This window comes from Oryzias latipes, chromosome 5 (assembly GCF_053564925.1).
Source record: "Oryzias latipes strain Hd-rR chromosome 5, Olatipes_Hd-rR_3.1".
In the NCBI taxonomy this organism is placed as follows: Eukaryota; Metazoa; Chordata; class Actinopteri; order Beloniformes; family Adrianichthyidae; genus Oryzias; species Oryzias latipes.
The window spans coordinates 12,223,392-12,235,819 of record NC_136241.1 but is presented as its reverse complement, the minus strand read 5'-3'; the positions used below and the strand labels follow the sequence as shown (position 1 = coordinate 12,235,819).

The 12,428-nt window shown below is 42.2% G+C and overlaps 1 protein-coding gene across 2 annotated transcripts in view; it reads left to right on the top strand.

Annotated features, from left to right (window-relative positions):
* Positions 1 to 12,428, top strand: part of kif5ab (kinesin family member 5A, b) — a 78,513-nt gene that overhangs the window by 62,411 nt on the left and 3,674 nt on the right. Inside the window, exons 25-28 of one of the 2 annotated variants that reach the window (XM_023954895.2) lie at positions 274 to 529; positions 7,743 to 7,804; positions 11,098 to 11,125; positions 11,380 to 11,462. In XM_023954895.2, coding sequence (XP_023810663.1) covers positions 274 to 529; positions 7,743 to 7,804; positions 11,098 to 11,125; positions 11,380 to 11,449 — 416 coding nt within the window. In that variant the 3' untranslated portion in view covers positions 11,450 to 11,462. Of the gene's footprint in view, positions 1 to 273; positions 530 to 7,742; positions 7,805 to 11,097; positions 11,126 to 11,328; positions 11,463 to 12,428 lie in introns of both variants that reach the window. The other variant, XM_078947091.1, reaches the window with a different exon arrangement.

The window sequence follows — 12,428 nt, the reverse complement described above, 5'->3', positions numbered from 1 at the left end:
AAGAAATTAGAAACGTGCACACTGCTGGTGCAGAGAGAAAATAAGCTATTGATTTAAGTGAGAGTTTTTTTTATAGAATAATTATTTTAATTCGATACAGATTGTATGAGAAATTGCTAAGTAATAATTTTTTGCACATTATGCCAGCTTCATTAGAAGTGATATTTTTGGTCAAATTGTATCGCAACGCCACATAATTTAAAGAGCAGACTCTTCTCTGATGTCTGGATGAACGGATCAGCTGTAACTGACATCCACTGTTATCAATTACAGCCAAGCCGGTACGACCAGGCCACTACCCGGTCTGCACACCCAGCAACCCCTTCTTCATCCGAGGGTACAGCGAACACCCCATTGCCTTCTGCAATGCCGTCTTTTACAACAAAAACAGCCAGCCAACACTGGCCTCTGCTGCTCCACCAAGGCCTGCTGCTGAGGTCAGGTTAGAAGAAGTAAACTCCAACCAGAACACCCCCGAAGAGCTCTTTGATTCCCAAAACATGGATGATCACGACACTCAGAACAATAAGTGAGTGGCCTCAGTTTTGTTCTATCACTTGGCTTTTATCTTGTTTATATTTCATCTTTTTGGATTTGAAAGACATCAATTCACTTTTATTCAAATAAAAACTTTGGCTTTATGATCTAAATCTGAAACACTTTGTTTTTTCTTTCGATAACTGCACAGTTAACCTATTAAAGACCCACTCAGATGAAAATTCTGTTTTTGGTTTATTTAACATGATCTTGTGGTATTTTTCTCAATGGTTTTAGAAAGCAGGAGACCTCTGTGAGAACGGTGAAGAAACGCTACTTGACTCCTGAGGTGGTCGAAAAGTTTATTACATCTGTTCGCTCCCACTCTCCACTTGTCTTGCCGGCCCCCTGTGATCTACTCGTTGAAAATTTTAACAGTAAATTAAAATCCAGTCTCGACTCAGTTGCTCCTCTAAAATCTAAAAAGATAAGAACCAAAGCCACACCCCCTTGGAGAACTGAGGAAATTAAACAATTGAAGAGACGTTGTAGATCTGCCGAAAGACTTTGGAGAAAACACAAACTTGAAACAAACTATCAATTATACCAAAACCAACTAAAACTATATAATCAAACCGCAAAACAGACCAGAAATTCATATTTTGCGAACATCATTTCTGTAAATAAAAATAATCCCAGAGTCCTCTTCACCACAGTTGAATCTTTAATCAACTCAAATGCGAACAAAAACACAATGCCAGCCTCCGCCTCATTGTGTGAGGACTTTGCAGACCACTTCAGGAGCAAGATTGATTCTGTCAGAGTGAACATCATAAAAGGACAGAAAAGCCTTTTTATTGGAAATGATGGCTTGGTTTTACCTGAGGAAGCACTGGACAGTTTTGACCTGGTTGAAGCTGCAACACTTGGTCGAGTTTTCTCCCAAGTTAATCCAACAACTTGTTTTTTGGACCCCATCCCTACTTCACTTTTTAAATCATTTTACGGGTCTTTTGAGAGTGAGATTTTAAATATCATGAACTCCTCTCTACAGAGGGGTATTTTTCCTGCTGCCTTTAAAACGGCAGTGGTGAAACCGTTACTCAAAAAAACTAATTTAGACCCTTCAATTTTTAATAACTACAGACCTAGGTCCAACTTGCCATTTTTAAGTAAGGTTTTAGAAAAACTTGTTTTTATTCAGCTAAATGAGTTTCTCTTACAAAACAACATTTTTGAGATAAACCAGTCTGGCTTTAGGACGAACCACAGCACAGAGACAGCCTTGTTAAAAATCGTTAATGATGTTAGATGTGCCTTGGATTCAGGTCAGATCTCAGTACTAGTTCTGTTAGATCTAAGTGCAGCTTTTGATACTGTTGATCACCTGATCCTTGTAAACAGACTTAAGTCTTGGCCTTTCAGGGACTGTTCTCAAGTGGTTCGATTCTTATCTCATGGAGAGAAACTTTATGGTATGCATGGACACACACTTTTCTAGGGTCCATGAAATTAATTGTGGTGTGCCTCAAGGTTCCATCCTTGGCCCCTTGCTTTTTAACATTTACATGCTTCCTCTGGGGAATGTCATCAGGAGCCACAACATCAGTTTTCATAGCTATGCTGATGATACCCAGCTGTACATAGCTATGTCTCCTGATGACACAAGACCAATAGAAGCACTTTTTAACTGTATTTTAGATGTAAAATTATGGATGGCAAATAATTTTCTGCAGCTCAACCAGGAAAAAACTGAAATTTTAGTTATTGGTCCTGAAGCCAAGAGGGAGAAACAGTTTCTGAAGCTGCAGCAACTTTTCATTAAGTCATTCAGAAACAGTCAGAAGCCTATTTTTGACTCTAAGCTGACTTTTATCCCCCATATAAAACAGGTGGTTAAAACTGGTTTTTATCATCTTAGAAATCTGGCTAGAGTCCGCCCACTGCTCTCTCTTGCGAATATGGAGATGCTAATGCAAGCTTTTATCATGAGTAAAGTTGATTATTGTAATGCCCTGCTTGCCGGTCTTCCAAAAACCAACATTAGGAACCTTCAGCTTCTCCAGAACTCTGCTGCACGAGTTCTTACAAAGACCAGGAGGCGAGCTCACATCACCCCAATTTTAAAATCCCTGCATTGGGGGGGGGGGGGGGGGGGGGGGGGGCAGTGTGCTAGTCCTTAGGGGGGCCACGGTATGAATGGTGGGGCTGGACCCCCTGCCCCCCCGTTCTGGCACCGGGACCCTTCCTTGCTGGCTGTCTCTCGGCGCCGCGAGGCTCTGGCCTCCAACTGCAGCTGGCTTGCCGTTTCTGGCTGCCCGGCCGCTCTGGGAGGGGGGGCGCCTACCGCGGCCGGCTGGGGGGCCGGTCGCTCGGGGGAGCCTTCTCCCCCGGTTGTGCCCATCCGCCCGCTCCTCCCCGTTCTCACCCAAACAAATATTGCACACAGGCACATAGGGCCCCGGGATCTGGATGGGAGGGGTATGCTGGCGGGGCTCACTGGGGATGCCCCTCTCTGGGTTCTCGTTGGCACCCGCCCTCCTCCCCGCTTTTTACTTGCATATTAGACACTCTGATTCATCTAGGGCCTTGTGGAGAGGGTCTGGTGGAGGGGGGCACGGTGAAACATCCGTGCTCACCTTTCGCTGGCCCCCCCCACAATTTTAACTTCCTCTGTAGACACACACACTGCATGCTAGCAGCACACACACAGCAAATACACACCACTCACAGAGGGACTCCGGAGTGGGGGGCTTTGCGGCTTGGCAGCGGTGGAGCCCCCCACACTGGTGACCTCCTATTTTACCTGCAGCACACACACAGCACTCCCACACCTCCATACATGGGTGGGGTCGGGGGGGGGGCGGCCGGTCTTCACCCGCCTGGTCCTCTCAGGGCGGCCGGGCTTATGGGTATCCTGTCGGCTGCGGGAAGGGTCGGGCATGCGGCGCTGGGGGTCGGCCGGCTGGGGTGGGGTTACTGCGTGGCGGCGGGGGTAGGGAAGGTAACCAGATGATTGTGAGTATGTGTGTGTGAGTGCATGGGTAGGACCGACCTGGGGGCTGGCTCGCTGGGACCCTCTGGGGCTTTCCCTCCCCATCACAGAGAGGGGAGGGCACTGAGAGGGTTGGGGAGGGGGGGCAGATATTATGGCGGGGGGGGGGGGTTGTAGTGCATAGGGTTTTAGGGGGGTGGCTGTGGCTGTGGGTGTGTGGCGATCCCTGGGTTGCTAAGGTCGCGTGCCTGGGCTGGCTTGCGGGGACGGGGCGCCGGTCGGGTGGTGGCCGGCTCATGGGTTCCGGGGGCCCTGGCTTCGTCCCTGGCCTTCGTCTCGGTGTCCGGCGCCCGGTGGCCCCCATGGCTGCCGCCTGGTACGGCTAAGCGCTCCTGTCTTGTGGCCTGGGGGCCGGACACTGGGTTCGCTTGTGCCTCTGGGAATTGGGGGGGCCCCTGTAGGGGGGCCCTCTCTGTGCCTGGCTGGTGGGGTGGGCGGTCCCCTCCTCCTCCCCTCCCGGGCTGCCTGGGTCCGGATGCTGGGGGGGCTTCTGGCCTGGGGGGCTCTCCTCCCCTTTCCTGGTCTGGCTGGTCTGGCTGGGTAGGATCTGGCTCCCTTTATGAACACACGGTTCACGTCGGCAGCATGCATGTATCTCCACCCCCACGTGCACATGCACACTGCCACACTGCTCCCTGTCTGCTTCATCCCTCCTCCTTACCTACAGTGTATTGATGGACAGATTTTTTTTCGCTCATCTTAGTGTCAGATTTTCACCTTTGATGTAACATTCGTCTTTCCAGCAGATCTGGTATAATTGTTACAGCTTAAATTAATAACTTAGTCAAATCAGTGCTTGTATCCCCCACTTTTTCACCTTTCTTCCTTTTACTCTCTTCCACCCTCCCCTCACATTCTTCCCCTCTCCCTCCCCACACACACTAAATGTAACAAATAAATAAAAAATAATACGACAAAAAGGGGTTTATACAAATCTACACTCTAGTTTCTTGAAGCTATATAACCTCTTTTTGTGATAGTAAAACCTGTCCAACACAAAAAGCCTTCAGCTCTAATCTGTTTGCTCAGCTGTTGGACAGAACAAGTTAGAAAAGAGAAAAAAAAAAAAATCCCTGCATTGGCTCCCCATATGCTTCAGGATTGATTTTAAGATACTTTTAACCGTTTTTAAATGTCTTAACGGTCTTGCGCCTTCTTATTTATCAGATCTTTTAGTAAGATATGAACCCTCGCGGAGCCTGAGATCCTCTGGCACTGGTCTGTTGACCATTCCAACTGCAAAAACTAAAACCTATGGAGAGGCTGCATTTCAGCACTATGGCCCCCGTTTGTGGAACAGTCTGCCGGAGGACCTGAGAGCCGCAGAGAGCATTAATGCTTTTAAGAAAAGGCTTAAGACCTATCTTTTTAACCTGGCTTTTAGCTAATTTTTTTACTACTTTTATTTATTTATTTATTCAGTTATTTATTTATATGTACTTTTTATTTTTATTTTATTTATTTATCTATCCATTTTATCTTGTTTTATGAACTTGAACCTGATTTTTAACGCATTATTTTGATTAACTTTATTTTAATGTTTTATTGTTTTTATCAATATGTTTACTTGTTTATTCTCATTTTTATTCAATTTTATTTCCGGTGCTTCCTCAGCTGGATCCTCTCCCTCTGGGTCGGCTACTGTTCAGGCACTGCAGCTCTGGATGGGGACCTGCATCACCGCTTAGCTGTGGTGGAGCGGTCCCCGCCTGTGATGCTGCATTTGGCTGTCTATGCGGCTGTTCACGGAGGGGGAGGTTCCAATTATTAGCGTTTCCAGCATCCTGTTTTTGTGCTCAGCCTATTTCTCATTGTCCTTGCCATCACTTAAGGGGTGGGAGGTGTGAAAGGAGTGGGGGGCTAGGTACGGGGAGGGGGGCCCTATTTATTTATTTATTAATTTTTATTTTATTTTTAATTCGTCAATACTTGTTTTTATATTTTGTTGTGTTTTAATGTAAAGCATTTTGTGTTATATTTTTATATGAAAAGTGCTTTATAAATAAAGTTTGATTGATTGATTGAATACGGTGGAAATATATAAAAAAAATTCATCTCAAAATTGCATTTCTAGTTATTTCTTTATGGAATTGTTGTGATGAAAAAATGCCTTTTGAAAAAAAAGCTTGAAGCACTGATGTAGGTGCTGCAGTCGGAAGCTCCTTAAGCTTCCTGTTCCACTCTGATAGACAACGCACTTGTAGATGACTAGGTCCGTGTACATCTTTATTTTCCTCGTCCGAGCTGGTATTTGGCTCAAAGCTGTACGGCTGAAACGCCCTGATATTATTTGTCATTTTTGTGCAATGGTAATGTTAGCTTGGAGGGCTGTGAGCTAGCAGGAGATCATGTAAACAGATGGGTGATGGGAAGAGGGGGTGGGCAAGATTGCTCTGCGCCTCCTAGCACCCTACCCGCCAATTTTAACCTGGGGGTCCTGGTCGTTGCTCCTGAGCGCTGGGCCACGCCAAACTTCCAACAGTGGCCGAGCCTGGTCGGGCCATATTTACAACACCCCTTATGGGCCCCCTTTTTTCCCTGGGGTTCCCCCCCTCCTGGGCGGGGGCAGCGGGCCCCTGCCTTGCTCCTCCCTGGACCTACCGTGGGCCGGGTGGGTGGCTGCCTGGAGTGCGGAGCGGGTCTCCCTTGGGGGGTCCTGGCTCGTACCTGAGGTTGGGGCGGGGGGATGCCCGGAACTCCTGGGTGGTGGTGGGGTGCTCGTCTGGGGCTGTGGGCGTCCTTCTCCGGTGGGGCCCTGCGTTGGGCTCTCCCGGCGCGGCGGGGGGGCTGCTTTCCTGGTTGGGCTGGGGCGGTGCTCTCTTTCCCTCCGCGCCTCCCTGCTCTCTGGCTCTGGGGGCCTCGCGGCGGTCCTGCTGGCCCTGGCCTGGGTGGCGGTCTTGGTCGCCCGGGGGGCAGTTGTTCCCTGCCTGTTCCCGTGTGGCGTTGGGGGGATTCCGGCTGCCGCTGCTGCTGCGGCGGGGGTCTGGGTGTGGGGGTGGCTGGGTGCTCCTCCTCCTTCTTTTCACATTCCACCATCCATTTTAGAAGAACATAAACACTCACCTGAACACAGGTGTTAGCTCACCTTTGCACTAATAGTTTGCATGATTGAATGAATGAAAGATTTCACACTAGTTGGTTTAAAGGCATAGGTATGCGTTTGTGAACACTATCTGTTTTGTGTACATGTTGACATGTGAACATTTTTTGCAGCTAGCAGGTGTGTTGATAACATTTGAGTGTGTGTGGACAGGCCCCGCCCTTTTTGTACTACATTTGAACCGTACCGTAATGATAAACAACCAGTAAACCTGTCTGCTCTATGCTGCTTCATGGTCTTACCCCCCCTCTCACTATCACCCTCCCCTCTCTAACATCCCTCTCTCTTCTTCCCTTCTTTCCTTTTCCGTCTGGTCCAACACCAAAGATTTTCAAACATGGTTGAAATTAATAAAGTTTGGCCTCAATTATAAAAGGGGTTTATTCAGTCATACCTTTGGTTTGTCTGAAGATTAATAACCCCTCTTGTTAAAGTAAAATATGTCCAACACAAGAGGCCCTCAGCTCTCATCTGCCTGCCTAGCTGTTGGACAGGACAAGTTAAAAAAAAAAAAAAAAAAAAGATAGCTCTGCGCCAACAGTTCCGCCCAAAACTTATAAGTCAATTTAAATTAATGACTCCCGCTCTGCAGAAACTATGTCCAAGAAAAAGACAGGTTTTTTTATATTTTGGCTAAAACCGACATATCATAATTAAAAGACCGCTGGGACTGTGCCAATCGGGCACATTTACTCTGTCCAAAATAATCCTAACTAGAAGGACTTTAAAAAACTTTGAATATTCTTCTCCCTTGATCAAATAATTTAAACCTTACTCACCTTTTGAACTCAAACATCTGAGGCCCTCTGCATGCCGGAATCACTAAGAAAAGTTCTTAAAACCGACAAATGCAGAAATGAAGATGCATTGTTTCCAATTATTTGTTTACAAGTAAATGTTATGCAAACTGCAAGGGAAAAGCAGAAATGGCAAAATTCAAAAAATTCCTGAGGCGGAAAACCGTGTTTGAACATGAGCTTTGATTTTCTATTTATTTTAGCTGAGTGAAATTGTACTGTCAGTTTAGAATCTCAGTTTTATCTTGTTGAATTTATGGTGCAAACTAAATATAGTGGTGGGTTATATCTTTCTTATATTGTTGCTTTTTAGGGTTCCAACTGGGCCAGCAACCCAATCAGACAACACATCAGAGATGCTCGATGCAGAAAACGGTGAGCCCCAGTCTGATAACGCCTAATTATATTGGCATAATCACAAACAGCAGGGGGCAATTTCATTTATTTTTATGATCGCCTCCAGTGACACAGAATGCTGTTTCGTCTGCAGCAGCTATTATCTATGAATGTTGTTTTCTGAAAATGCCGGCTGTGAAAATTGTTTACATTGATTGTCACGCTGTCATCATCACAGTTCACTTTTGGTTTCTTATTTCCTACAGCCTTATGTTGTTGGTAGATGATTGATAGATTCCCACTGTCAGTTTGGTGAGAGACACTGACATTTTTTTTTGCATTTTTATGCTCTGTTGAAATGGGAAGTGTCAGCTTTGAGGAATTAATAAAAAGGCCATCAACTGTGGGATTCTAGTGCTTCTTTGTGTTTGTGAAAGATTTAGTCTTTGTAGTCATTACTCAGAGCTGAAATATGGAGGGCTCAGCCCGTATTCTTCCAAATGATTAGTAATAGCTGGAAACTGGGGAAAATTATGGTAAAAAGGTTAATTTACTGTCAGAGATTCTATAGAAATGTTCTTTATGTGTTTTTATTTTATAGTTAGTCAAATAATAGTCTCTAAAAGTTTTTTATTTTGGGAAATTGTACTAAAGTGGTTTATTCTAAATATTATGAGTATTTTTTTAAATAGTTGCATTCTACTTCAATGTTGTTTATATTTGACAGCAAAAGGAGAAAAAAGATGGTGGTGCAGGTAAATCTGCTGCAGCAGGAGGATTTAGTTTGACATAGGGTGAGTTTTATTTTGAAAGGGACTAGTGTGTCCTGCTGGTAAAAGTAAAAGTAATTCAATTGTTGTAATATTTAAAAGCTACATTTTTTCAACAAATGTTCAATGACCTCAAAAAGATCAATAGTGTGTATTTTTATAAATGATAAAGTGGGACTTTGTGGTGCTCTGGTCTGTAAGAAACTGGACCAAATGGTTCTTTTAGGGTTAAAGGTTGCAGACCCCAGATTTAAATAATCCAGTGTTTTATGTGGTTCTACATTTAAAAAGAAGAATTTTTGCTTTTTGTGATATCACATGAAAAAAAAAAACACGTTTTTTGCTTGGTTCTAAGGTCTGGGCTATTCATGTGTTTGTTGATACACTATTAGAGGAAACAGCTGACCTTCCTTAGACTTTTACAGTATCAACATACTCAATGCAAGAAAACTGTCCTTGCGTTGGCAGTTCAGACCTTCTGACTCAAACAACATGCTAAGCCCTAAATGGTCTCTGACGGATCATGTCCATTCATTTCCATTAAGCTTATTTATAAAGAACCAGCTCAAATCAGAGGTTGTCTCGAAGCACTAGCTCAAGGTAATGCTGGTGAAGAGTTTGACTATTGAAATATGATGTGTGTTTGCTATCTGTCATAAAAATATAGCACAGACCAAAAGTTTGGACACACCTTCCCATTCATTTGAATGGGAAGGTGTGTCCAAACTTTTGGTCTGTACTGTATAGTGGGCTGAATTTATTTCATAACCATAAAAATAACAGAAACACTACAGGAGATTTTGTTGCAAGTGTTTTCAACAGCTAGAGTTCTGTGGAGGATCCAAATTTCAATATGTTGTCTCACAAAAATGCGTTTCACAAACTAAATCTCTGTAATAAAAAGGCTTAAAGAAAGCCCACCCTCCTGGGATTGCAGTAATACAGAAGCTGTCATGACCACAAGGCTCCAGGAAAATGAATTCTGTTCGAGGAACAGAAAGAATGTAAATATGATCCAGGAATTGCAAATAGAAGCATGTCCCAGTTTGTGCGTTAAGTGCTGTTCTGCTGCTATGATTGCCATGTTGGCAGCGTTTTTAAATGCCTTTTTAATGAAAGAGCAGTTTGTGATTGATAGCTTTCAAAACATATGGCCCTTGTGGTTTTTGGCAATTGGATGCGAAGAAATTGCTGCAGGAATGAAACTGAGTATCAAATTCCCTCTTTTTCACTTTTTATGTTTTTAGTTTTAAATATTAAAACAGTAGTTTATTAGACCTCAAAGAAAGGAGCAGCTTTCCTTAAAATTGACCGTCTCACAAAATCTTGCCTCTTTTAATTATTTTCCTATTTACTAGGATGGCAAGTGAGGGAGACGGAAGCCCAAAATTGATAAAAATGAAAAGGAAAATATACTGGGCATCATAAAATCAATACCTATACCCGTTTTCCTAGATAAAGACGAGACAAGATTCCTGCATATTTCACAGTTTAAGTGAAAATTACAAAGACACAGCGAATAAAAAGGTTCTTGTTTCATTTTGTTCTGCAAGCAGAACATTTTCCGTCTGTAATTTTGTTGGAAACATGACAAGTGAAAGGCAAGATAATCAAAGGCTGTCACATATTAACACACACCTCGAGTCCTCATATTGGTCTCCGTTTTTGTTCAGAAGAAAGTAGAAAGCCAGTGTTTTCATTTTCATGGACTGAACAGACTAAAGCCCAGGGTTTTTCCTCCAATTAAGCCTTCAGTGGTTTCACTTCACCAAATATAAACAGTATCATTAAGCAATTATTTTTACAACTTATGGTCATCTTCATGTAAAAATACTTTGCACTATATTTACTATATTTTCGTTTTTTCGTGACATTTTAGCAATAATCAATAATCAAGGATACAATCAATACAAAAACAATTAATGGGTAAAGTAAAAAAAATGTTTTAGGTGAAAGTTGAGAAAAAGTAGACATTATGCCAATATTGGACTTGAATCTTTTTTAAATTTCCATGGCAAAAATGTATGTAAAACTTTACAAGAAATATTATTTTATTTTTCTGGTAAAAGCAGCAAAAGCATATTTTTTTTCAAGATAAATCATCTACATAATGTTTCCAATAAGGAATAACATGTTGCAAAGTTACAGTATTTTTCTGAAAAAGTATTCAAAAGTCTTAGATTTTTCAACAGTGGATAGCAAAAAAGAAAGACTTAAAGTGAAAGACTCCGTAGTACTGAAAGTTAGTTGCACAACACTGTGTACAAATTATGTTAAATTAGTTGTGTTTTGATTCATTAAATGAAATAAATTTTAATCGGATTGTCATAAGTCATGCAGATTTAATGAGGCAAGCTTTTAACAAAGTCCTGCTGCTGTTGTTGATGCAGTGCACTGATTGCTAATAAAATCCCTGTGGAGATCATTGTTCTGAAGCCATTTTCCTTTAAAAGCCCTGACATGCTTTAATTTACCCTTTGTGTTTGTAAAAAACTCACTTTTCCTTCACCAAGCGAGTCACTGTGCACCTGTCTGTGTCCTCACACTCTGTCTCTGTTACAGGAAACACCACAGATATCAATGACAACAGGTAAGCGGAGAGCACTTATTTAAACACTTGCATGTGTTGTCAGTGTTGTTCTAAAATCTTTATCATTTACCCGATAAGCTACATTTATTGCACCTGCATACACTTTTTTTCATTCTTGCATTTTGGACTGATTTACCTGCATCGCTGCATTTCTCTGCTGCCCCCTTACTGCCGGTCCTGCAACTGCTGCTGCCGCTGCAAAGCGCTGTGATCCCGGTGTGTTGGTTATGTCTGAATGTGGGTTTTCTGTCCAGAACCGATGTCTGTAACAGCCAAGACCCCGTCAAACTGTACAACCTGGAACCCAAGGCCTCTGCCAGCTAATAAGTCAGAACAGGTGCGAACACAGACTAATGGAAAGTTCCTAGATAAGTGTCAGTTTTCCTCTAATTACTGTGTATTTGAATAAATCCTAGACCACAAATGCAAATTAGTGCAATTTGAATGCAGCAAAACTGTTTTAAATGATGTGCTCATCTTTTGCTTCTGGTTTGCAGTGAATGCATTAATATGGATTTCACGAAAAGAGATGAAAAGTAGATAAAAAATAAATGTGTGTTTAAATAAATCATGAGAATTATCTCATTAAAAATAGATGTTTTACCACATATTTTGGCATCCAAAAACACAGCCTCAAATGGAAGTTAAAAGGCATTTCTTAAAATCTTAAGAATCACATCCAAACGGCATTATTTACTTTTTTAACCCACTTTTGAACTGCATACATTAAATTATATCAATCAGAAAATTTCACCTAAAGCCTGTAAATTCCATATATACTTATTTTTCTGGCAAGACTCTTTTTATTTTATTCCTGATTTAGGGAAATAAATAGGTTTTCTTCATAGTTATACTGAACAATGCAAAAATAATCTACATAAAAAAATAGGCTAACAAAAAGGAAAAGATAATTTTTTTGAGTTAAAGTGAATTGCTATTAAAAGAAAGACTAAAAACGCATGGAACTGATCCTGTTTTTGTTAAATCTTTTCAACTTTAAAGGATCTGAGACTTTTGAAGCGAACAGAATCAAGTGAAAGAACAGAAATTCCTGCAGCATTAAAACCACGTGCAATTTGTGTCCCTTTTTCCTAAAAAGCTCAGAGAAACATCTGTCTAGAAGCCGATGCCTTTTTAAAATTGCTTTCTAATCCCAACCTAGATACGCTACGTAATAAAAAGTATTGCATAAGGAAGCTGAGAAAATTAAATTATTTCAGCTGCTGGCTCTGTTGCTTGTCCTACTATGAAGCATTTGCTGATGCCAGTTTTTTTTTAAATATATAAAACAATATCCATATGT